The 27,506-nt window shown below is 43.0% G+C and overlaps 2 protein-coding genes across 2 annotated transcripts; one reads left to right on the plus strand and one right to left on the minus strand.

The window, feature by feature from the left end:
- The first annotated feature begins 15,185 nt into the window (after window positions 1-15,185).
- Window positions 15,186-18,619, plus strand: LOC109906616 (grpE protein homolog 1, mitochondrial-like). The gene is made up of 4 exons (XM_020504414.2): window positions 15,186-15,605; window positions 16,186-16,330; window positions 16,958-17,039; window positions 17,249-18,619. Exons 1-4 carry the CDS (start codon window positions 15,538-15,540, stop codon window positions 17,599-17,601), a joined length of 648 nt encoding a protein of 215 aa, XP_020360003.1. The 5' UTR covers window positions 15,186-15,537; the 3' UTR covers window positions 17,602-18,619.
- A 153-nt stretch (window positions 18,620-18,772) lies between these two features.
- On the minus strand, window positions 18,773-26,702 carry LOC109906615 (transcriptional adapter 2-beta-like). The gene is made up of 2 exons (XM_020504413.2): window positions 23,937-26,702; window positions 18,773-23,387 (listed from the first exon to the last, which is right to left on the minus strand). Exons 1-2 carry the CDS (start codon window positions 24,288-24,290, stop codon window positions 22,182-22,184), a joined length of 1,560 nt encoding a protein of 519 aa, XP_020360002.2. The 5' UTR covers window positions 24,291-26,702; the 3' UTR covers window positions 18,773-22,181.
- Between the last annotated feature and the right edge of the window lie 804 nt (window positions 26,703-27,506).

The following is a 27,506-nucleotide window of genomic DNA, read 5'->3' on the forward strand; positions in this document are numbered from 1 at the left end:
TCGAGAAAGAGGCCGGATTTATAATTTACAGTTGGATGACCGCTCAAAACTTGTTTTCCCAGTCGGAGCTTGTTTATTCCCGACTTCCCAGTCATCTTGAACTCACTGAAGTCAAGTTTTCGCAGATCTGAGTTAACAGTTGTTTTGAGTGCGGCATTTTAAACTTGGAAAAGAGCCCCTTAATCCCAGATTTGGGACCACACAGCCACTCCACTGAATAGCAGGCTAATGATTGCTTTGCAATGCTTGCAGTTAGCCACTGTCACTGATTCCTTCCAAACCACTCATTATTGAATTTTCGATTTCCAACTTGTTGTGTAATGTTTATGTCCAATGGCCGATGAGCACGGATACGTTTTATCTATCATTTCTCTTCATTATTTCTCTTCATATGACAAGGATTAAAAAATGATTTGCCAGTAGATTGTCGACTTGATTCAGGATGACTGCTAGCTAAGATTTTGAAAGTATGATGTTGACATGATCAGTCCAATCAAAGCTACTGTAGATATAACGTGATTTGACATCCTTTTATCTGTGGCCAAGGACCTTCTTGGATGGGCACTTCTAATGTAACTCTATGGTAGCACCCAAGGGGCTAGAATTTTCAAGCTCTACCCTTGGCAGAGACTTGGCGGTGACGTAGTGTCCCCATGAGTGACAGAACACTGAGCCAATCATGGAGCAACGCTCCATATTTTCTGCTGGCTTGCCGCACCACCACAGAAAGCACTGAGCTAGGCTGAAAACACCTGCATTTTGGAGCTGCCTTACTCAAGAAAACAAAAAAGAGACCATGTTTGTATGCGACTTTATTAACTCAATGATATATATGTTTTTTACATTGTTTTCAAAACTGATATGTGACACATATTAATGCCAAAATAACATGTAAAACAGGCAAGCCCCACCTGCCCTGAATGATGGGTCGCCACGGCCTCTCTCAAAGGAACAGCTCTCTTTTTGTCTTTCGCTTTATGTGGCAAAGAATTCAGTCAATAAAAGTAGAGATGGATGAATGTCTTTCTGTCTGTCATGAACATTCATCCAGACATGACAGAAATATGCACTGTCTTCCTAATGTATAAAATACATTCTCTCCTTCTGGGCACTTGACAAGAGGTTTGGGTGTTTCAATGCTGGACTACAGTAGAACTATAGCCTGCACATTTTATCGTTCTGTGGGACCAGGCCAGGCAGGTAGACTATGCTTCAGTGCCCTCTATTGACCATTCATGATAGAGTGTGTGGAGTTGTCTGTCAATCACAACAGAAATGTGTTTTTTTGTAACAAACAGAGGACTCACACCAAGCAACAGTAGCGATTTGACATGTACAAAGACAAGTGACAGCTGCTCCGCAGTGTTGTGACAGCCTTGTTAGTCTCAATGCAAGAGAATGAGGGGTTATGAAAGATTCCTGTTAATTGCTAATAAACAACGAGACCAATATGAAACTTGTCTCGCATCTTTCTGTTTGCATTAGAATTCCTTAAGATCTCGATGAAGAGTTAACTTAACAAACCCGCTCTCTCTTTACCCTCCATTTCAGGCTGCTCTACACTTCTCTCCTCTCTCTACCTGCCTCTTTGCCATCTCTCTCTCTCCCTCTCTCCTCCTCACTCACTCTTTCCCCCTCCCCCTGCATGATATCAGTCTTCTATTTCGGTGCATCTCTTCTGTCACCATCACTAACAGCATAGGAGCAGCAGCAAAGAGTGTCCGCAGGCCCCCCGGGGTGGTACAGTCACAATGACTATTCATGAGGACTAGGCCCTTAACCTAGAAAAGCACCAGAGTGGAAGAAAAACAAACTGTCTACCCACATCAACTTTGGAGAGTTGTCTGGAAATGGAGTAATGGCTAATGAAGTCAGGGAGGTATCAGAGGTCGTAAAACACAGACAGACAAGCAGGGATGAGGTCACTGATAGTGGGATAGTGAGTTCAATTCCCGGGACCACCAATATGTAAAAAAAAAAAATGTAAGCACACAAAGTTGCTTTGGATAAAAGAGCCTGCTAAATGGCATACATTACATTAGGTCTTCTAAACAGCATGGTCACAAAATGGTTGCCCTTAGAAATAGACAAAAAACAGCACAAACTGCACATGATCTTGAAGGACACTGAGCAGGTGTTAAAGGGTGCTTTTATACATTTCACCCACCAGTTAGGGTCCCCTATGGAAATACGGGCCAAAACTAGGGTTCCTACCCTGTCACACAATGTAATATATTGCATCAGTTAAAATGATTCTGTGCTGATCTTAAACAGTCTTTGATCCTGCATAAATGTTTCAATAGGCCCCCATTTGTTTCAGATGGCGGGGTCTATTTTCGGCTGGTGGCAGTAGAGTCAAACACGCATTCGTTTTCAATATCCACATGTAAAAAACGGCGCACTGGCCTTTTCCAGCCCTAACGCCAGGTTTGGCAATTTACTTGTGTAAAACCCAAGCCCTCCATAGGCTACCCTTACCCTAAGCTTACTATAATGAAGGCTGGTTCAACAGCAATCTGTCGTGGGTTTTTTATACAGATTTTATGATATTACATTTTACATGTATGTATTCATTGTTGTTGGAAAAAAAAAGATTGCTACTGTGAAAAGTTTGGATGTGCGTAAAACCCTCCATAGTCTGCATTGTTTTAATATTATATGCCCACGGAAACCAATTATGGTGCCTGTAACTGTATTTAGACATTGCCTCTTCAAAACACATTGTTGTTTCATTTTGTTTAGAATTTCATTCGAATTATTCATTCTCTTTTTAGGCCTTATCAATAACGAATTTAATCTTTCTTATTGACAATGTTGGGCATGTCCATGCTCAGCCATAATGAGCTTTATAATAGACTAAAATTGGATTGGAATTGATTCAAAGGCAATACATAAAAGACCATAAATACACAACTTGAAGCCAAAACATATTTAGCCATGAAGCACTTTCTGATTGGCCGGTGAGGGTCCAAGCTTCGAGACACCCGCAACTTGTTAATTCATCAAAACCCGTCTGTTTTGCGCCAACGCCAGCGGCAATAATTGTGGTTGTGAATACAACAAACATATTTCTGACACACCCCGGAACCTATAGCTCTTCTGCCAGTGCTTAGACATAACATTGCGTTAGGCTTGTTAAAATAGAGCCCGTAGAATGACATTTTTACCACAGGCATGAAAAGATAAGACGGGATGCTCATTTTGTCTTCCTATTTCATCTTTGTGACGAGAATGTGGGTGGGTGTCCCCCCTGCTAAAATTTCCTGCTCAGATCATGTTGGTGTTCAAAGAGCACACAAACACAAAAGTACATTGGTGAAGACATTTTAATGAGAGGAACCTAAATCTCTTTTACGGAGAAAGATGATCTTTCTATTTGGCCCCAGTACAGAGAAAGTGCAGAAATGGATCCTGAATTATATGAGCCACTAAGGTTTGCATTCTCTGGTTAGTGATGATTCATATAACCTTCTCAGGCAATTCAAAAATAATCAAGTAATTATCTTGGTCAATGCATTTGGAATTCTCCTTTAACTCATTACTAACATATAGTTATGCAAAATACCAGATCACTGCATGCCAGTTTGCATCTTTCTCATCTAATTCTAATGAACTGATACTGAAAATACATGCTGCTCTCAAGCCATAGACTGATATATAAACCCAACAGCTCTACACAAACGCTTACCCAGCAAACATAACTTACCCATTATCTCCATGTGGGTATTAGATGGGCAAGGTGGGGACGGGCTAGACCACACCAGGCCAACACAGACTAGCCCACAGCAATCCCCAACCTGATCTCATTATATGTTAAAAATATGTTACGAATTTGCAAACATATATGTTACGAATTCTAGCTAAGTGGCTAACGTTAGCTAGCTCGCTAACGGAGGCTAGGATAGAGGTTAGGGTTTAAGTTAAGGAGTTAGGTTAAAGGGTTAAGACTAAGGTTAGCTAAAAGGGTTAAGGTTATGTCACGTTCGTTGTACGGAGGAGACCAAAGCGCAGCGTGAGATGCATACATTCCTCTTATTTATTTAACGAAGAACACTTGAACACTTGAACACTTGAACACTTGAACACTTGAACACTTGAACACTTGAACACTTGAACACAACAATAACCCGAACATGACACTATATAATATAAGTGCCGACACAAGCAACTACTACATAGACAATGACCCACGAATTACCCAAAGAATATGGCTGCCTAAATATGGTTCCCAATCAGAGACAACGATAAACAGCTGCCTTTGATTGAGAAAAAGGCAGTTGAACTAGCTAGGCAACCATAGACATACAAAACACCTAGATAGTAAACAACTCCATAAACATACAAAACCTCTATACAGTACAAAACACATATATCACCCATTTCACACCCTGACCTAACCAAAATAATAAAGAAAATAAGGAATACTAAGGTCAGGGCGTGACAGTTTAGGGCAGGTGAACGGTTAGCTAACATGCTAAGTAGTTGCAAAGTAGATAAAAAGTAGTAAGTTGTTGGAAAGTTGCTAATTAGCTAAAATGCTAAAGTTGTCTTTAAGGAAATGTATTTCTTGCAACCTTCGGGTTTCCAACAAAGGCTAGCCTACACTAGCCCAGCATGGGCTAACCCACAACAAGCCCAACACAGGCTAGCCCACAACAATCCCACATCAGCCCAACAAAGGCTAGCCTACACTAGCCCAGCATGGGCTAACCCACAACAAGCCCAGCACAGGCTGGCCTGCACCAATCCCACATCAGCCCAACAGCCGTTTGTTCACCCGCACCAGCTTTAATTGCTAATACAACTGCCTGCAACTGCCTGACTATGTAAAATCTGAGGCCCGCACTCCACCCAGTGTTGAAAGCGTTCAACAAGGATGCTGGTCTATTTTGACTCCAATGCTTGCCACAGTTGTGCTAAGTTGGCTGAGTGTCTTTTGGGTGGTGGACTATTCTTGATACACACGGAAAACTGTTGAGCATGATAAACCCAGCAGTGTTGCAGTTCTTAACAAACTAAAACCGGTGCATCTGGCACACACTACCATACCCAGTTCAAAGGCACATAAATATTTTTTCTTACCCATTCACCCTCTGAATGGCACACATACAAAAGCCATGTCTCAATTGTCTCAAGGCTTAAAAATCATTCTTTAACTTCTTATGGCTGGGGGCAGTATTGAGTAGCTTGGATGAATAAGGTGCCCCGAGTAAACTGCCTGCTACTCAGGCCCAGTTGCTAGTATATGCATATTATTAGTAGATTTGGATAGAAAACACTCTGAAGTTTCTAAAACTGAATGATGTCTGTGGGTATAACAGAACTCATATGGCAGGCAAAAACCTGGGAAAAAATCCAACCAGGAAGTGGGAAATCTGAGGTTTTTAGTTTTTCAACTCTTTGCCAATCGAATATACAGTGTCTATGGGGTCAAATTGCACTTCCCAGGGCTTCCACTAGATGTCAACAGTCTTTAGAACCTTGTTTGATGCTTCGACTGTGAAGGAGGGGGGAATGGGAGCTGAATGAGTCAGTGGTCTGGCAGAGTGCCACGAGCTGAGTTAGCTTGAGTTCCATTGCATTTCTGAAGACAAAGGAAATCTCCGGTTCGAACATTATTGATGATTTATGTTAAAAACATCCTAAAGATTGATTCTATACTTCGTTTGACATGTTTCTACGGACTGTAACGGAACTATTAGACTTTTCGTCAGGCCTGCGGGTCATGAATTGGGATCACTGGGCTAAACGCGCAAACAAAAAGGAGTTATATGGACATAAATGATGGACTTTATCGAACAAATCAAACATTTATTGTGGAACTGGGATTCCTGGGAGTGCATTCTGATGAAGATCATCAAAGGTAAGTAAATATTTAGAATGTTATTTCTGACTTCTGTTGACTCCACAACATGGTGGATATCTGTATGGCTTGATTTGTTGTCTGAGCGCTGTACTCAGATTATTGCATGGTGTGCTTTTTCGGTAAAGCTTTTTTGAAATCTGACACAGCGGTTGCATTAAGGAGAAGTGTATCTATAATTCCATGCATAATAGTTGTATCTTTTATCAATGTTTATTATGAGTATTTCTGTAAATTGATGCGGCTCTCTGCAAAATCACCGGATGTTTTGGAACTACTAAACATAACTCGCCAATGTAAACTCAGATTTTGGAATATAAATATGAACTTTATCGAACAAAACATACATGCATTGTGTAACATGAAGTTCTATGAGTGTCATCTGATGAAGATCATCAAAGGTTAGTGATTAATTTTATCTCTATTTTTGCTTTTCTTCTCTCTTTTTGTGACTTTTCTCTGGGAAAAATGGCTGTGTTTTTCTGTGACTAGGTGCAGACCTAACATAATCGTTTGGTGTGCTTTCATCGTAATGCCTTTTTCAAATCGGACACTGTGGTGGGATTAACAACAAGTTTATCTTTAAAATGGTGTAAAATACATCATTTTAATTATGAGATTTCTGTTGTTTTGAATTTGGCGCTTAGCGCGATTCAAGCCATAAGAAGTTTTAACCTATCTCCTCCCATTCATGTACACTGACTGAACTAGAATTGTCTGGTGATATCAATAAGGGATCATAGTTTTTCACCTGGTCAGTCTATGTCATGGAAAGAGGGGCGAGGGGTGGGGGGTGTCCCCTTACATTCTGAAATTGATTTTTCCCATCCCTGTTTTATCATTGCAATGTGATTTAAATAGCGGCATTGGTGTGCTTTAGGACCATGCAGACGCCTCAGAGCGGGCTGGCAGGCTGTGTGAAGGCAAAGAGCAGTAGAGCAGAAACTGGCTACTCTTTAGTTTACTCATGTAGTTGGCAAGGTAACTGCTGTTTAACTTAACAGAAAAAAAACGTGTGTTTATTCGCAGTGCTGAGCTAGTATTGTAACTGACATGTACAGTAACGTTAGTTAATGTTTCATGCCCTCTCAACTGAGGTGAATGAATTAACTACACTAGCTAGAAGCTACCACCGCCAGGTCAGCTCTAGCCTCTAGCTTGCTATCTGTCAGATAGATGAATATGAGGTGACTATTGTTATTAACAGCTGTTGATTGTATGGAAATGTTTTGTAGCCTTTGTTTTGTCCTGTTTCAACAGAAGTAAATAAACTTGGATAGCTTGTGTCAGTTGATGTACCGTCCGGGAGAGAGCTGGCCAAAAGTTGTCTAACGTTTTGTTTTTCCCTCAATCACACTACACCTGAATCAAACATCTGCCAAAAGATTGAAGACCGATTTACAGATTTTTTTTTTCAGTGCAATGTGAGTTTTTATTAGTCAGTATGGCATGTAACGTTATTGATCTGTCAGTTTCCCTAGCTAATTCACTATTTTTCCCACTGACACAATAATAAACAGCTCAAAAGTTACAGGCTTCACTGTCATGGGGCACAGTAGATGTCTGGGACCGATTTCTTCATTCCACACCCGTCAGCACCCTCTGGCTTTCTGTCCAACTCGCTTCCGCAAGAACTGGTATCAAACCTATCCGCAGTCCCTCAATGTTATTTTAGGCGTATTTGAAGCAGCTTACTTGCCAGCCGTGATCCCAGCAATTGTTGCGCCCTATAGGCAATTTCAAATGCACAAAAATAACTTACGAAATATGTTAAATTACCAGAGATTCTCTCATGGCCCTTATATTAGCCTAATATAAGGGCCATGAGAGAATCTCTGGTAATTTAACATATTTTACTGGGCTATATCAGCCAATATGCTTAATGTAGTTTGAAGATAGCATAGTTGGAGAGACTTGCACATTCCCTTTATAGCCTACCTTTTAGGAGTGGGAAGATGTTCAGACGGAGAAATATAGGTGATCAATATTTATTTATAGGCAATGTAGTAAATTATAGCCTAATCATAGGCCTGTTTAGGAAGTACAGTGCATTCGGAAATTTAAAAAAAAACTTGACTCTTTCCACATTTTGTTACGTTACAGCCTTATTCTAAAATTGATTGAATTGCTTTTCGTCCTCATCAATCTACACACAATACCCCATAATGACAAATCAAACCAGTTATTTAGGTTTTTTTTTAATAAAAAATAAAAACGGAAATATCACATTTACATAAGTATTCAGACCATTAGTATTTGTTGAAGCACGTTTGGAAGCGATTACAACATTGAGTCTTCTTGGGTATGACACTACAAGCTTGGCACACCTGTATTTGGGGAGTTTCTCCCATTCTCTCATGCTCTGTCAGGTTGGATGAGGAGCGTTGCTGCACAGCGATTTTCAGGTCTCTCCAGAGATGTTCAATCGGGTTCAAGTCTGGGCTGGGCCACTCAAGGGCATTCAGAGACTTGTCCCGAAGCCACTCTTGTGTTATCTTGGCTGTGTGCTTAGGGTCGGTGTCCTGTTGAAAGGTGAACCTTCGCACCAGTCTGAGGGCCTGAGCGCTCGGGAGCAGGTTTTCATCAAGGATCTCTCTCTACTTTGCTCCACTCATCTTTCCCTCTATCTTGACTGATCTCCCAGTTCCTGGCCATTTAAAAAAAGCCCCACAGCATGATGCTACCACCAACATGCTTCACCGAAGGGATGGTACCAGGTTTCCTCCAGACGTGACGCTTGGCATTCAGGCCAAAGAGTTCAATCTTGGTTTCATCAGGCCAGAGAATCTTGTTTCTCATGGTCTGAGAGTTCTTTAGGCGCCTTTTAGCAAACTCCAAGCGGGCTGTCATGTGCCTTTTACTGAGGAGTGTCTTAAATCTGGCCACTCCACCATAAATGCCTGATTGGTGGAGGGCTGCAGAGATGGATGTCCTTTTGGAAGTTTCCCCCATCTCCACAGAGGAACTCTGGAGCTCTGTCAGAGTGCTCTACGGACAATTCCTTCAATCTCATGGCTTGGTTTTTGCTCTGACATTGCGCTGTCAACTGTGGGACCTTATATAGACAGGTGTGTGCCTTTCCAAATCATGTCCAATCAATTGAATTTACAACAGATGGACTCCCAATCAACTAATTATGTGAACATTTATTTCTGTTTTTTAATATTTAATAAATTTGCAACTAAAAAAATACAACCTGTTTTCACTTTGTCATTATGGGGTATTGTGTGTAGATTGATGAGAATTTTTATTTAATTTAATCAATTTTAGAATAAGGCTGTAATGTAAACAAATGTGGGAAAAGTCAAGGGGTCAGAAAACTTACAGTGCATTCTGAAAGTGAACTGCCACGTGATTCTCCGGCCATGTAGGCAATGAGACCATAGGCGCACTTGTACTCTCTCGCCCAACTAGGAGACATTGGCTACTGAAGTTTAAGTAGTGAGTGACACGAAAAATATGTTATTCGAATACAATAGGTAGGCTAACGCATACAAAGTAGAAAGAGGACCGTTTCCAAATAATCTGTGGAACAACAAAAATATTTTAATCCCAAAGCGATCTTTCTGACTGCCCACTCCCGCACGCAGAATTAAAAATCCAGACCGTGCTGCAATGATCTCTGTCGGACCCGCAAGTCCCGCAGGCAGCCCTCTAGAGCACAGTCAGTACACAACACTATGCTCATCATGTCTTAGAAGGATCAGATTATGACAGGGGTCCCAGCAGAGTCAGACAACCAGGGAAGAACAGTCTACGGAGCTCAGTTGAATTCTGCAAGATGTTAACAATATCAGTGAATGAAACAAAGTTCAATCTTGAATTGATGGCTAGACCTACAGGAGCTACAGGACAGCATTTTAAGCTTAATTGTTGATCCACTGATTATATTATTGTATAATGTAATGTATAAATGTACACCAAGGTAGTTCTTTGTCATGCCTTATTTTAGGAGGATCAGATGGTGAATGACCAAAGAGCTGTCAAAGGACACCAGAAACAAAATGGTAGACCTGCACCAGGCTGGGAAGACTGAATCTGCAATAGGTAAGCAGCTTGGTTTGAAGAAATCAACTGTGGGAGCAATTATTAGGAAATGGAAGACATACAAGACCACTGATAATCTCCCTCGATCTGGGGCTCCACGCAAGATCTCACCCTGTGGGGTCAAAATTATCACAAGAACGGTGATAAAAAATCCCAGAACCACACGGGGGGACCTAGTGAATGACCTGCAGAGAGCTGGGACCAAAGTAACAAAGCCTACCATCAGTAACACACTACGCCGCCAGGGACTCAAATCCTGCAGTGCCAGACGTGTCCCCCTGCTTAAGCCAGTACATGTCCAGGCCCGTCTGAAGTTTGCTAGAGAGCATTTGGATGATCCAGAAGAAGATTGGGAGAATGTCATATGGTCAGATGAAACCAAAATAGAACTTTTTGGTAAAAACTCAACTCGTCGTGTTTGGAGGACAAAGAATGCTGAGTTGCATCCAAAGAACACCATACTTACTGTGAAGCATGGGGGTGGAAACATCATGCTTTGGGGCTGTTTTTCTGCAAAGGGACCAGGAAGACTGATCCGTGTAAAGGAAAGAATGAATGGGGCCATGTATCGTGAGATTTTGAGTGAAAACCTCCTTCCATCAGCAAGGGCATTGAGGATGAAACGTGGCTGGGTCTTTCAGCATGACAATGATCCCAAACACACCGCCCGGGCAACGAAGGAATGGCTTTGTAAGAAGCATTTCAAGGTCCTGGAGTGGCCTAGCTAGTCTCCAGATCTCAACCCCATAGAAAATCTTTGGAGGGAGTTGAAAGTCTGTGTTGCCCAGCAACAGCCCCAAAACATCACTGCTCTAGAGGAGATCTGCATGGAGGAATGGGCCAAAATACTAGCAACAGTGTGTGAAAACCTTGTGAAGACTTACAGAAAACATTTGACCTCTGTCATTGCCAACAAAGGGTATATAACAAAGTATTGAGATAAACTTTTGTTATTGACCAAATACTTATTTTCCACCATAATTTGCTAATTAATTAATAAAAAATCCTACAATGTGATTTTCTGGATTTTTTTTCTCATTTTGTCTGTCATAGTTGAAGAGTACCTATGATGAAAATTACAGGCCTCTCTCATCTTTTTTAGTGGGAGAACTTGCACAATTGGTGGCTGACTAAATACTTTTTTGCCCCACTGTTATGTACTTTTATCCCAGCATGTCTTCAGATTCTCCGTTCTCCCTGTTTTTTGTTTTTTGTTTTGCTTGGAAAAGTTGATAGTGGAGACTTATCCGAAGAAAATGTGTAACCAAACATTTACAGTGGGTAAGAAATGCAGTCAATTAATTGTACGTCTGGTTACCCTCCCACAATGTCAAGTTATGTATCACTAAATATGATTTATTACAAAATTAAAGGGTATACTAGGCAACTTTCATAAAGTCTGGATGCCTTATATGGAAAACAGTACAACAAAGGGAGTCAGTATTGAAAACTTGCCAAGTCAGGGGAGATAACTATTCAGGCCATGCCTAGCTGCTGGGCTGCTCAGTCCTGGCCCTTGGGGTCTGCCGTCCTGTGGGTTGTCACTGTTGGTTTAGGGCGCTGCAGAGTGGTGGACCCCTAGGGACAGGACAGGGCGACCCAGCTATATTATGTGCAAGTAAAATAAACTCTACAGAACTATTAGGCCTATGAGATTAATTATATGGAATATTTGCTGTTTGTATATTAAAGTAGATTGGAATTGTATGTGGTATTTTTTGTGTTTTTTCTTTTGTTCCCAAACCTTTCACCTTTTAATAATGATCTTGATTACCTAGCTTGATGACTGGGCATTTTTGCTGAATTTTTGTTCAAAGACGGCATATTGGATTATGTAAAAATGCAGGCAATACTTTAGATGGTGAAAAAGATTCTGGGTGGGGACACAGACCCCCCACCCCCGCGCCAAGTTAATACCCCCTCAACTTCTAAAACCAGCGTGGTGCCCCTGCATTAGGCCATGTTTAGTTAACTAAATTGGAAGTTACCAAAGCTCTATCACAATTGCCGATCGGTTACATTGACGTAACAGTCAGATTAGGCTACTGGTTAAAATAATATATATAAAAACACTGGCTGTTGTTGACAACCATATTCGGTTCATATGCATATCATTATGTAGCCTAGTGGTTAGAATGTTGGTACTAGTAACCGAAAGGTTGCAAGATCAAATCCTTGAGTTGACAAGGTAAAAATCTGTCATTCTGCCCCTGAACAAGGCAGTTAACCCACTGTTCATAGGCTGTCATTGAAATTAAGAATTTGTTCTTAACTGACTTGCCTTGTTAAATAATGGTAAAAAAAGAAATAATAATATTTAATTCAGTGATTGAAGTTACAACCCCATCCTCAGCCTATTGGGAAACACAAGCACTTTTTACCTTGAAGTCAGATAAGAATAAGAGATAAAAGTAACAAGTAATTAAAGCAGCAGTGAAATGACAATAGCAAGACTATATACAGGGAGGTACTGATACAGGTTCAACGTGCGGGGGCACCGGTTATTTGAGGTAGTATGTACATGTATGTAGAGTTATTAAAGTCACTATACATAGATGACAGAGAGTAGCAGTGGTGTAAAGAGAGGGTGGGGGGGCACTGCAAATAGTCTGGGTAACCATTTGACTAGATGTTCAGGAGTCATGGCTTGAGGGTAGAAGCTGTTTAGAAGCCTATTGGACCACCATTCTGTTCTTCAACAGCACACCATCGACCACCGACAGCTCTGCACTTAGTGGGAAGTATTGCTTACAAGAGCCTTTTTGCCAGTCATTTTCCAGATTATGGATCACCTTGCAAAGAATGCGTCTCTTCAGCTATTCTCCTTAGTTGCTGCTCAGAAACAGGAAGTGACTCCATGACCATATCCACATGCAAGGCAATGTGGATGAGATGGGATAAATGAAAGGATGTGAAGACCCTCAGACCTGGGAAGAAGGAGATGATAGGTGACCAGGTTGATGAAACTCAGGATCTGGAATGGTCCTATGTAGCAAGCTTACGCAAGTCCAAGCTTCCGCAAGTCCACTCCAGTTTAGTGGTCTGTTGTGTGATGGCCATTTAAAGAAACACTGCCAATGATGAAGACTTGTAAAAGACAAATAAGTGCATGTGACATGAGACAGTTTCTCTTGTAAAAATATATGTATGATAGTACCAACTTTGTTGTCTTTATTTACAATGTATCACATTCAGTCAATACAAACTGAAATCCATGAGCATACAAAATATTAAATTCAATAGGCCTACACATACTTATAAAGAACATACAAGTAAACAAAAACTAAATCAGGAGCCAGAATGGTTACTGAAGCAATTGTCAGGAAGTCAGCATGTAAGCTGAACCATATTTTTTGGTAGCCTACATGGGGCCAATATTTTGCCCGCATTAGCCCACATCGAGCCAATTTTGGCATGTTTACTGGGAAAAGATGGAGTTATTTCAGGCAGAGTGAAGGATACCTACTACATATGGGCTGCCCACACTGGGCAAATGCCTTGGGCGCCAACGTGGAGCCGATGATCAAAGGCATGTTGGCAGCTTACATGGGGCCAATATTTTAGCCCGCATTAAGCTAAATAAAACACGCTGAGGTAAATAAGTACAGTAGCTAGCAATGTCAAAAAAACAGCTTATGCAATGTATTCCTATTTAACAACATTTTCTTATATAAAGACAAATATATAGTAAAGAAAGTGTTCTCTTTCCAATCTTTTCGGTCTTCTGAAGCAGTAGGTAGTCAGCTGGTAGTCACAGTCAAAAACACCATCCCTGGGGAGCAATTCTGATGTAACAAACTGCAATAATGCTGTGTTTGTAACCAAGTGGGAAGTGGGAATTTATACATATGACTGGGAAAAATCCACTTGAACAGCCCTCCAACTGTGGGAAACTTGTCTATCATCCAGATCTCCCACATGCTGACTTCTGATGTACAATACAATGCCCCATCTTGACAGTCAGATGCACTCTGAAGGCCACTTCTCATTGCCATAAAATTACTCTGATTTTTGTGCTAACGTTTTGCATCTGACAAACAATACCTGCTGCAGAGATTTTTTACAATCGTTCTTCTGTTGTTTTTTTTAAATTCTGAGCTACTCCTGTGAAGCAAAGGAAGGTCTTTGAGGTTTGTCAGTTAAGATGAACATTGCCTGGAGGAGTTTCAGACTAGTTGTATGAAATGTGTAATGGCAAGTCTCCATGGTTTGTTAACTGTAACGAGACATGCAGTACCGTTAAAATGTATTTCACCCCTTTCCGAATTTCTCTATTTTTGCATAATGGGACCCTTGTCGTCAAGAAAGTTCTACTTTTGACTCATCTGTCCATAGAAAATTCTTCCAAGAGTCTTGATGATCATCCAGGTGCTACCAGGTGCTTTTTTTTGTTAAACTTGAGCTAACTTTTTGAACAAGATGGGCTCCATCATTTCTGGCGAAAACCAAACGCTGCATTCCACAGTGAGAATCTCATACCAACGTTCAAGCATGGTGGTGGTAGTGTGATGGTTTGGGGATGCTTTGCTGCCTCAGGACCTGGACAACTTGCCTTAATAGAAGGAACCATGAATTGTGCTCTGTATCAGAGAATTCTACAGGATAATGTCAGGCCCATCCGTATGTGAGCTGAAGCTGAAGTGCAGCTGGGTCATGCAGCAAGACAATGATCCAAAACACACAATACAAGTCTACATGAAAATGGCTAAAAACCTACATGTTTCAATATTTGGAATGGCCTAGTCAAAGTCCAGACCTAATCCCAATTAAGACTTGAAACGAGGAGTTAATGCTTGAAAACTGACAAATGTTGTTGAGTTAAAGCACTTCTGCATGCAAGAGTGGGCCGAAATTCATCCACAGGGACGTGAGAGACTGATTAAACAGCTACAGGAAGCGTTTGGTTGCAGTCATTGCAGCTAAAGGTGGCACAACCAGTTATTGAGTGTAAGGGGGAAATTACTTTTTCTAACAGGGCAATTGGATGTTGCATAACTTTGTTAAATAAATATTTGTAAACTCAGGTTCCCTTTATGTAATATTAGATGTTGTTTGAAGATCTGATAACATTCACTATCAAAAAAGATATGCAAAAATAGAGAAAGGGGGCAAATACTTTGTCACATTGTGTTTAGTGTAAACTCTCACGGCTCCTTGGGGATAAAACATTGTTAAAGGGACAGACTTGCCGTCCAATTTTAAATTCAAGAGGAACGCTAGGTGGTGTTATATTTTTATTAGGAATTAAAAGCAATGTTCATATGCATATGTGATTATAGCCTCAGGCCAACTTACTGATCATCATCAGCATCACCACAGTAATCATCATCATTGCCCTATCCAGCCAACATTGTAATGACAGGGATGGGTTTGATACATCGCTGCCAAAAGTTACAAAATAGGGACAACCTTCAGTTTACAAAACAAACTAATTCTGTCCTTGGTCACGTGCAAAGTGTTCGACCTTAAACTTCACCTCAACCAAACTACAGGAAAACGTCATTCTATATACCACCGTTGATTGGACGCGACTACTAATTTCGTCTCTTTCTGATTTGTGATTGGCTCGACCTCACGGTCTTGCCGTTGGGGCTACTCGGCTCCTTCAGCTTGTGTTATCACTGAAAATGGCGAGCTGGTGTGTACGTGCTGTAAGACAGAGTTACTATGTTGCGGCATCGCCTTCATTACTAAGGTAATACATTGAGTGTGCTTTATAAGATGTTTGTTCAGATAATTGTAACGTTGTCGTTTGTAAAGTAACTAGCTAGCTTGTGTCATTTGCTATCACCCATGGCGCATGCTAGCTAAATAACTTTTCAACCTGTCATATGCTGCTTTCATAATGGGAGCACATTTCTTATAGGAAAGCAAACTGAATGAAATGTTGAACATAGAAATAGTTGAATCCTATGAAGCCGTTAAAATTCACTAGCATAGCTAACTCAATCTACTAACGTAGCTGGCTAGCTAACGTTAGCCAGTTAAACAACCTTGATTTCATGAACTAACGTTAGCAGGTTTAACGTTATGCTCAGCTAGTCACAATGCTGCCAAGTCAGATGGCTTACATACTAAAACGCCAAGGGGAGGAAACATTTAAGGCATGTGCCACCAATTAACGATTTGCCCGATGACGCATATACCATAAACTAGTTGCAACCATTGCTACACACTTACATTAATTTACAAGAATACCAATGAACTAAACTGACCACTGCGTAAACTGCTGAAGTTCTGTTGTGTATCTAACCCATTTCTCTCTGTTCTGTTAGGGCATCCCCGCGGCTCCTATGCACAGCAGCTCATCAGAAGAGTGGCCAGGGGTCGGAAGAGGACCAGAAGGCTGAGCTGAGCCCTGCAGAAAAGGCCTTGGTTGAGGAGAAGGGTCAGCTGGAGGAGCAGCTTAAGGAGGTCACGGTGAGTCTGGCTCCAGGGTGAAGTTTCCCTAGGTACAGATCTAGGATAAGCTTCCCCTCCCCCAATCCAACCTTAAGCATTAGGGGGAAACGCAACACTGGCCCAAGATCAGTGTCTAGGAGGGGGATCTTCACCCTACTCCTGGGTCACTCCACCAGCCACTACATAGACTCGGTTCCAACATCCATGCTAGCTCCATGCTAGTGGTACAGAGGTTAAGGCACTGCATCTCAGTGCTAGAAGTGTCACTACAGACCCTGGTTCGATTCTCGGCTGTATCACAACAGGCTGTGATTGGGGTCCCATAGGGCGGTGCACAATGGGCGCAGCGTCATCTGGGTTAGGGTTTGGCCGGGGTAGGCTGTCATTGTAAGTAAGAATTAGTTCTTGACTGACTTGCCTAGTTAAATAATAAAATAAAAACAAAATACTACCTAGAATGAAGCCTGATTACATTCTTAGTGGTATACTAGTATGGACATTGGAAGGTATACATAGACTCATATATACACTGTTGCTGTGATGTCATCCTGGCTGAATTCTTAAGTCAGAAGAGCTTTGAGAAAAATATCTGCTCATGGGGTCTCTGTATGGTCTCAGAATTAGTGTGGTTTTCTCGGTCTACAGGACAAGTACACACGCTCTCTGGCAGACATGGAGAACCTCAGGACGAGGAGTCAGAAGATGGTGGAAGACGCAAAGAAATATGGTGAGTTAATGTTTGCATATTTATTTGTCTCACCAGTGCATTGGACACAGCAGACAGACATACTTATAGGTGGTATTTTAATTTTGGTTCATTGACAGCAAGGAACACAGTATGACGTTAATATGTAGGTATATTGCATGATGTTGTGGTGTTCAGTCTATGTTTTCAGAATACAGAATGGATCTCTCTTTTCTTCCCACACCTATCAGGAATCCAAGGCTTCTGCAAAGACCTGCTGGAGGTGGCAGACATCTTGGAGAAGGCGACGGACAGTGTGCCCAAGGAGGAGGTGACCTCTCAGAAGAACCCCCACCTGAAGAACCTGTACGATGGCCTGGTGATGACAGAGACGCAGATCCAGAAGGTCTTCGCCAAGCACGGCCTGTTCAAGCTCAACCCCGACGGAGGGCAGAAGTTTGACCCCTATGAGCATGAGGCTCTATTTCACGCCCCCGTGGAGGGTAAAGAGCCTGGCACGGTCGCCATAGTAACCAAGGTGGGCTACAAGCTCCATGGGCGCACCCTCCGGCCGGCACTGGTAGGCGTGGCCAAAGCCCCTTAAAAAAAAGAGATTCAGTGTGACCGTGATGTTGTTTTTGTTGTTGCCTGGGCGACGGATCGCCTTGGGTACAGCAGGCTGGTCAGAGCCCCCTCCCCAACCACCTAACGTTGCCTCAGAGGCAGGAATCCAACTCGATCTGATATCGTTACCATGGACGACATCATCACACAGCCTGTTTTGACTGTGCATATTGACTCTCCACCCTTCTCCGGAAGTGTGCACTTGCTCACTCCCCGTCATGAATTAAAAAGCATTGGATTGGTATAAGCATTGGCTGGAGGGAGTTTACACTGTCTTTAAATCCATGACAGGGAGTGTGCAAGTTTATACTTTGGGAGAAGGGTAGATAATTGGGACAGAGCCCATGTATATGCCGGGAGCAAATATGTTTTAACAGAAGTAACACTTGTAATGGCATGTAGAGCACAGAACCAGTTTCATGCAAGTTATTTCTGTCGTATTTGTCATCGGGGTCAGATTCCATTCATCTCTTTGTCCAGTCATTGTAATTATTGTGTTATGGATGGGAGAATGTAATGGATCTCATTGATTATAGACAACTGTCATCACTATCATAACTCTCATACAATTGAATTTAAAATGACATTTTTGTCTTTGGCACAACTTAACCCTGTATATTGATGTTTTAGTATTGCTTCCAGGAACACTTACATGTACTGTATACTTAATGTTCAGAAATGATGTCTAGACAAATGGATTATTGTTCAGCTACAATAGTACAGTAGGACACTGACTGGCTGTCAAAATGAGTCAGAAATGCTCTGGTCAAATTGATTACAGATTCACCTGAGATAAGCAACATGATGTTGAACCTCTGACGTAATCATTCCGGACTTCACTGTACATCACTGCTTTGGCAGATGTTGACTTGATGGTCTAGGATAGATGGCATAATACCGATTTTTGAGTTTATCCAATAACTATTTGAACTGAACATTATAGTTGTCCTGTTGAGTGAGTGCCACAGCAGCATTTAAATAAACAGATTTACTTTGTATCAGAAGTCCCCTGATTTTATTGCTTTCCAATTTGACTATTACCCTGTAGGTAGAAGGCTTCATAAATGTAGAACACTCAAACTATCAGCGATATTACCACATACCTAACACCCGATGCTGTAAAAGTTAACCAAGGAAGCCATAGAAGTATAAAGTATTTGCACTTTTAATACAAAACCTACTATGTCCTGTGCAACCACAAAGAATGGGCCATCAAAAATTCCCCCTCAACATTTTCAACCACTGAATTGTCAACAAATGCTTTGACTTCCTAAGCATACTACTGATGCACATGAACAGTTTAACAGCATGCTACGACAACACACGCAAAAGGCTTAGAATGGTTCTCACTCGCATATTGAAGATTTGTTATAAAAAGTAACTGCAATAAAATACTGTACATTTCACAGGTCAGTATTAATATGTTCATTTTCAAATTCTTACAAAAAATCATGTACATTTGGTCAAATGTTTTTGCAGAAATAAAATAAAACCTTTCTCCCCACCCTCATAAAGTCTTGATGTTTAGAAACAATTAAAGTGAAAATCATTTTTAATCAAGCCATTTAACCAAAATGTACTACTTACATCATTTAAAACACTTGGCTTCACATGCAAAAACAGACAAAACACTCCAGTATGCTCATAAAATGGTAATGTTTCATAGAACAACAAAAGTGTAATTTTAACCACCTATAAAATATGTTATCTTTTGAACATAAATAACAGAAAAAGAGGCTGAAACAATTGAGAATGCCATCTACTGATGGGAAGCTTTAGCTTAACTGCGTTTCCCTCGGTCATGAAATCTGTGCCATAGGTAAAATGGTTTGGCACAGCAATGGCACACCCTGATTATTAAACAAGGCTATGGGAAGCAGGCTGTGTGTATTAATGTCTTTGAACTTTTTATAATGACAATGGTTGAAGTAGTTACTAGCTTTGACAGGAAATTAAATGACACTGACAATAGGCACTGTCAACTTTAGAGGTTCTCGCCTAGACTGAACTCTGACCTCTCATGCTGACTTCTTACCATAGCCCGGGTCTCATTCTGTAGGCACCAAATGGAAGACAATAGGGTGAAGCAGGGAGGGACTACCTGGCCTTGTCCAATAAGAAATTATTATTTCATGTTCTCTAATAAATATAACACTGGGCTGACCAGCCAGCTCCACCTCTGAACACAGGGCAACTGGCTCCCTGCAGCAGAAACAGCAGTGAGGAATGGGGCTTTCGTTTTATGGCAAAATCCCTATCAGTAAAAAGCGCCAAGATCCAAGAGTCAGTACATGGACAGGGAGAGGCGGAGGGTGTAAAATAGAACAAGAAGCAGCACAAAACTAAATCTATGCTTTGACAGATCGAGCTTGAACACTCCACTACTTCTTACGCCCACTCCTCGCTCTCCCAGCCTCAACCCCACTTTTGTATTCCAACTCTCCTCATCAACCGATTCAAAATGCCATTTACATTTAAATGGCGCTCTCCTGCCACCTCTCTGATCGACACGCACAAAAGCCCTCGACACCGCAGAGGAAAGTGAAAAGAAATCATAGATGATGCCGTTATGGTTCAAAAACAGTTGTTTTCTCTTTAAACCAGATAAGGAGTTAATCTAGTCTTTGATTGTAAACCGTGACAGTTTTTGCGACAAATAGAAATCTTCAGGTAGGCGATGCGAGAACCCAGGGGCCTTGTCAGTGTCTGGATACTTTCAAGCTTATGAGGAAGCATAAATAAAAAATATTGCTTTTATTACTTCTGTGGTATGATCAAATGTACTATGGTGGGGATAACACCAAGGCCTGTACGTGTGACAGAGGAGCCTGGTGGGAGGAGCTATAGGAGGAGCCTGTCCTCCGCTGGTCTGCGATCATTACATCTACTTCCCAGCGTCAAACTTGATACTCCTCAACACTGTTTCTCTACACCCAAACCACATTTATATCCCTGCAGTAGTTCACCTTGTCCATGTTAAAACAGGCTAACTGGACGTCAGAAAGATAAGGTGCCAGTGGACACTTCAAAGTACCTGTGCTGGGAACAAACACATTTGATGTCAATGGAAAACATCAATGTCTAACAGCAACCAAGCTTTTCTGAGGCAGTCGTCCCTTTACTCTACCAGATTATTCCTGCACTTTGATATTGTACTTGGCAAGGCCATTGTACTTGGCAAGGCCATGTGATGTGTACAGTAGCCTATATGAATGCTGTGACTGTAAAAAAATAAAAAATAAAAACAATGAACCAGGAAGTTAGATGGAGCAAATGTAGCAGGTCTTCAAAACATTTAAATATGACTTTACTCCCTTTGAATAAGTGACACACTGGCAAACAAAAACAGCAAGCAACCGGTGATAAGAAGACAATAATCATGCACCACATATTCATTAAGAAGTTTTAAAAAAACTGTCTGACAGGCCATCATACGGTTTTACACCATAACATCCAAACTGGCAAACATAAACCTGTGATGGAACAGGGTAGTAAAAAAAACTAGTGATAGCCTATATGCTCATTTGGCAAACAAGAGATTTTTGATTTGTGCTTAAGGATTGTACACATGTCATTGGTTAATGCCCATATATAAACATTTAAAAGTTCATACTTTTCTTATCTTAGTGAACAGCCTACTAGAATCAGAAATTGTGCAGGGGATGGAACAGAATAGTTGAGAAGTTAGGCTATTCCTCTCATAGTGCTAATTCTGAGCCTGCCATCCTAAGTTAGACAGCCACAAAGTTTTGACAAGAGTCAAAACGGGGATTACTGCAGTACTCTACGAGAGCGTTAGCTGCCAAATACTGACTCCTGTATGCTTTGCCGGCCTTCATCTCTTCATGGGAAGAATAAGATGATATACCCCCTGCGTTCCAGCACAGTGTGACTGTATTGCTGTTTGAATAGGCACTAACTTGTGCTCTCCAAAACTACATCCTGACCTAAAGGAAGCTAGCCTGGTCCCAGATCTGTTGGTGTTGTCTGGTCAATGACCATAGGAGTTGGCTAGACAGCACCAACTAATTTGGGACCAGGCTACAAAGAAGCTGGAGGCAAACTATATGTAACAATTTATACTTTGAGAACAGCTTTGAAGACAGTGTTGTCTGGTTTGCCCAGCAGCATTAGGCGATCCTTCACTGGAGTTTCAATACAAAGACCCTGTATCATCTACCCATACGAATACATTATCATTCATATGGATTCAAATGCAAAAATATATATCTGTTCATCCCTCCCCTGTAAATGGTATACAAACGTTATTTTTTTTAAGAAAGTGGAAATCCTTATTCTTTGCAATGTACATATTCACAAACAGTCCTGTGGTCGATGACGTTGGACAAAACGAGACAAAAGGTGGTAAAATCCAATAGCTTGGTCTATGTGGAGCTTACGAGTGCAAATCTCACATCGTTTCTAACAAGACACACGGAGACGCAACAATCCAACGGAGAACAGAGTCATGATCCTTCTGTAATCCTCAGTCCCCACAAACTCCATACACACATTGTTAGGACACTGCCCAGGTCCAGTTCCTACAAACCCGATGGACTGTTAGGACATGTCTCGGGATATCCAGCCGCTCTCTGTGAGGAAGCTGAGGATGCGTTTCTTGAGCACCTTGTCCAAGTAGCCTGGCAGGCGGCTTTTGGAGGTGATGCCCTGGCGCTTCTGAAGGTGGTCCTTGATGATGATGGTCTTGACGGTCAGGTAGCGCGTGGGGCTGAGGTTGAGCGTGTTACACAGCACCTTCTCCCGGTCCGAGAGCAGTTCAAAGCCGGACAGGTTCTCAATGGCCGCAAACTCGCCTTCCTTGCCCTCCTCTTTGATGGCGCCACCGCCCACTCCTACACCTCCCGCCCCTCCTCCAAGCCCCCCCCCTCCTCCCCCAGTGCCGAGCCCGCCGCCTCGGCCTGTTTTGGAGGTAGCCACACTCTTGTTCTCCTTGCGTTTCTCCCGTTTGTGCCGCGCCGACTCGTACTCGGCCGACTCGTCCAGTCGTGCGATGCCGTTGCGGCGGTATCGTTGCAGCTCTCGTACCTTGACTCGCAGCACGCGCTCCTTGTGTATGTTGTCAAAGAAGTCCTCAAACTCCCGCAGAGCCATGAACTGGCACATCCCCCGTAACTTGACCCGCTGCTCCTTCTCCTCCTTGGTGATCTTACGCTTTGGCACTGTAGGAACGGCTGCAGCTCCCGGCGTCACAATGGGATTGGTCAGCATCAGAAGGGTCCCCACTACTCCTCCTCCCACTCCGACGGCGCCAACACTACCCCCGCCACCTACAACTCCCAGCGTGCCTGGCTTCTCCTTGTCCTTCTTATCTCGCCCAAGGAAGACGGGAACCAGGTTATAGTCGCGGGCCACATTCTTGCGGCGCTGACGCTCCCGCAGCTTGCGCACGTACATGTCCACGTGCGCCCGCTTCATTTCAATCTCCACGTCTTCATCGTCGTAGTTGACTGACAGGCCGCTGATGAGCTTCTCTGCCTCCTGGTCATACTCGATTTCGTAGTCGTCGCGAAGGGGCATATAGCCCAGCTGCTGCTGCTCGCCCAGGGTCACGTCCAGCGGGGGCAGGGGGGTGGTGAGGCTGGGGGACAGGGGGGCACCGCTGGGACAGGTGTGGTCCGTTACCCGGTTGGGGATACTTTCGGGGACGCAGGCCTTGCCCAGGTTGCCGTGAATGTACATTCTGACGTAGTGGTCCATGACTTCCTGGGGGGTCCGAGACGCCCCCACGTGAGTGGCCATGTCCTCCTGAAAGACAACACACACACACAGGGCAGAGTGTTACTTGGGGGGATGCTTTTTTTTCTCCCTCATAAAATGCAGATAGTTACACATATAGGAATACATCACTGCAAGCATCTAGACAGACAGACACTGCATGCATTGCTATACATTATTACCATACGTGTGTTGAAATCCGTTGATAGGCGATACATACAACCTTTTAATAGATGACTAGCCTACATTAAACTAAACGTTTTCATAATGCAGTGCGGGTTTGCAATGTGCGGGTTTGCACATATATATGCACTATAACAATTTAGCTAGCTAGTTGTAATCAGGGCAAAAACAAGGTGGATTTCAAGGCTTGCAGAGTTGCATCGATATTGCCAACTCTCGACAGGACATGGCTGTCAGTCTGAAGTTGTCCAATGTATTGTCCAATGTATTCGGAGATACTCATGAAAAATAACACAGTCTAAGTTTATTAATTCACATTTAACCTATAACATTTTATGCCTGTGTTTGTATTCTAGCTAGCTAGCTATGAGACAAGTAGGCTATAAATTGAAATACCCAGTTTCCAAAGCCATATTGCTCGATCGCATCGAGTAGCGACTGCTCTTCCCTGCTAGTCCATCCTCCCTCCGCTTCGGGACCCCAGAGTGTGAAGCGCCCGCCGTCGACTTGCTGATAACCGTGCCATCGCCGATGATTACCGATTTCTGCACCCGCGGAGAAGCATTCCGGACACAGTTCGATATCTGGGCAGTCAGTACAGCGAAGTCTCAGATTCGTAACGTCTGCAAGGCAGTTTACGCAGTACTTCTTTCCTAGGTCGGCCATGTTGCTGGCTTCTTGCTTGTTGTTGGAAGCAGCAGTGTCGCGCGGGGAGGGCATGCGTACTGGAGTCTCACAACTGCGTCTCATTAATATTGATACGCTTGGCGCAAACGCCTGTGATTGGCTTACATGCTCAGTTCATTGACTTCATTGACATACTTATGTGATTTTCTAGCTTTTTTTTTGTCAGGAATACTACATTCCCATGGATGCGGAGGCAGAGCAACAAGACAATGACCCTGGGTCCAATCATATAGCCCTGAAAACACAGAGCTGAGGAACAATGAACAACTCCAGAAGACACAAGCTGTAGAGCCCTCGGAGGAGGGCAAATCCCCTAATGTTGATGACAGTAAGAATAAAGCTGATACCTCTGCAGATGAGGAGGGCGGGTTAGTGGAGTCTGATAAAGCCTCACCTGAACAGGAAACAGATTGCACCTCAACTGATGTTGCTTCCATTGCTCTCCTCGCCCCAACCTGGGCTTGAACCAGGGAACCTCTGCACTCATCGACAACAGTCACTCGCAAAGCATCTTTACCTATCGCCCCACAAAAGCCGCTGCCCTTGCAGGGCACCAATTGAACGTCACCGATTGACACGTTACTAGCGCGCAGCGCTAACTAGCGAGCCATTTCACATCAGTTACACTGAGACAGAGGGAGGGAACTCAGCCGCATTTCAGCCAGGCGCTAGAGATGAGTCACCCACATTGACACGTTACTAGCGCGCAGCGCTAACTAGCGAGCCATTTCACATCAGTTACACTGAGACAGAGGGAGGGAACTCAGCAGCATTTCAGCCAGGCGCTAGAGATGAGTCACCCACATAAGCAAACCTACCCACGAGCTAGACATTGAGGGAAAGGGCCCGGAGATGAAGCCTCTCTCCCGCGAGTGGAGTTTTACACTCAAAAATGGCGACGATAACGACGATGATGAAAACGGACCGGCCAAACTAGACCCAGGGACCCACGAGAGGGAGCTCCCGCAGTCCTGTTCAGGTTGAAGAAAAGTAAGGCCCCAGCATCGACTACGAAGACTACATTAACTTCTTCATAGACCTGCAGGTGGAGAAGGAGAAACAGAGCCAGGTCAGAGGTCAGCTCCGGATCAAGCGGGTGGAGTATGTCCGCAAGAAGACGGGTTACGACGCACGTCCTAAGTAGGAGAAGTCCGTGTCTGACCAGGAGCAGCGCTACCAGAAGTAAATAGCCATCATGGAGGACCTGAAGTGGTAGCACCGGCGTGACGTGGAGGCGGACAAGCAGCAGGCCGAGGAGCTGCGGCAGCAGAGCCAGGAGAAGGTGGATTGCAAGGAGGAGTTTGTCGAGGACCTGCACCTCATCGACTTCGAGCAGATGAAGATCGAGAACCAGGCATACAAGAACGAGAAGATAGAGGAGCGCAACAAGGAGTTCCTCAAACTGTGCAAGAAGATCACCAGCACTGTCCAGGTACTGGCCCACGTGAAGGAAAAGCTCCAGTTTGTGCAGATGGAGAACCAGGCCGACGAGGAGGCGGTGGTGGCCAGGACGTGCTGACCAAGACCAAGTAGGCCAGGGACGGCCTCCGCATGGAGAACCTGGCCTGCTGGGCAACGATACCCTTCTGAGGGACTTTGAGGAGAAGGTGCATGCCTCAGATGGCCTAGAGGAGAGGTACGCAGAGCTCTTACTGAAGTGTACCGGGGTGAAGGAGAAACTGGAGCACACCAAACATACAGCGCAGTGAGGGAGAGGAGAGGATACACGGGAAGACACGCTAACGAATAAGCGCACACACACTGACACACACAGGAATGAAAGAATGTGATCAAACACAATTGCTGTGATAGGGGAATATTTGTCATGCAAAATGACTTGCATGTTCATAAATGCATAAATACATTTATGAGTTATGTTTTCACATTTATAATAAATGTTCAGTTTATTCTACATGTCCTTATTCTATTATTTCTCAAAAGACCATAATAGGCTACAACCTCAGCTTTGATATGTACAGTGTGATTAGTGAAGCTCAATGATTCTGAATATGAAATGCTTTCAGTCACCTAATTAGTGAAAGACACCATTGCATCCAGGGGCGGAACTTTCATTGGGGATGGGGGGACATGACCCCCACCCCCACATTCTAAAATTGCATTTTTGTCCCCCCAGTTTTATTAATGCACTGTGATACTAAAAGCGGCATCGGTGTGCTTTAGGACCATGCGGACGCCTCAGAGCCCTCGGGTAGGTTGTTTGGCGGTTTCGGATGGCTGAATTTAGGACCACTTGGACCCGACAGAGCGTGCGGACAGGCTGTGTGAAGTCTGAAAGGTACAGTGCTGCTGTCTGCAGCTGCTGTCTCTGTGCGTGGTGAGCTTTTTCTCACCATGCACAGCAAGCTTTTCTCACCATGTAAAAGCAAGCTGAACAGAAACAATCTACTCTTTATTTGACTGATGTAGCTGGCAAGGTAACTGCTGTTTGACTACACAGAATAAAAAAAACATTTATTTCCAGTGCTGAGCTAGTAGTGTAACTGACATGTAACGTTAGTTCCAGTAATGTTTCATCCCCTCTACACTGAAGTTCTGTCTGAAGAGAATGAACTAGCTAGCTAGTAGCTACCACAGCCAGTGCATCTTTAGTCTCTCTATCTGTCAGGTAGCTGTATCTTAACAGCTGTTGTGTGTATGGGAATGTTTTGTAGCCTTTTTGTCCCATTTCAACAGAAGTAAATTCACCTGGCTAGTTTTCATCAGTTGATGTACCATTAGAGACGTCAGCTAGCTAGCTCACTGACTTTAGCTATTATTTTTGCCTCAATCATGCTAGACCTGAATCAAATTATGAAATCAACTGCCAAATGATTGAAGACTGATATTCTGACGTTTTTTGACAGCACAATGTGAGTTTTTATTAGAGTCAGTATAGTAATGTAACGTTATTGATCTGTCAGTTTCCCTAGATAATTCTCTATTTTCCACACTTACATGGTATAAATAGTTCTACAGACTACACTGCCATGGTGCACAGTCAGTATACAATACTATGCTCATCAAGTCTTAGCAGGATCAGATGGTGACAGGTGTCCCAGCTGTGTCAGACAGCCAAGGAAGACCCGTGTAAGGAGCTCAGGTGAATTATTTTGTATATTATAACAATCAGTGAATGGATACAAAGTTCCATCTTGAGTCGATGGGTAGGTCTACAGTCTGGGATCTGGGAATGATGGTCATTTCAATTATTCAACCATTGATCATATTATGGGATCATATAATGTATACAGTGCATTCGGAAAGTGTTCAGACCCCTTG

Source organism: Oncorhynchus kisutch, linkage group LG16 (assembly GCF_002021735.2).
Source record: "Oncorhynchus kisutch isolate 150728-3 linkage group LG16, Okis_V2, whole genome shotgun sequence".
NCBI classification, from domain to species: domain Eukaryota; kingdom Metazoa; phylum Chordata; class Actinopteri; order Salmoniformes; family Salmonidae; genus Oncorhynchus; species Oncorhynchus kisutch.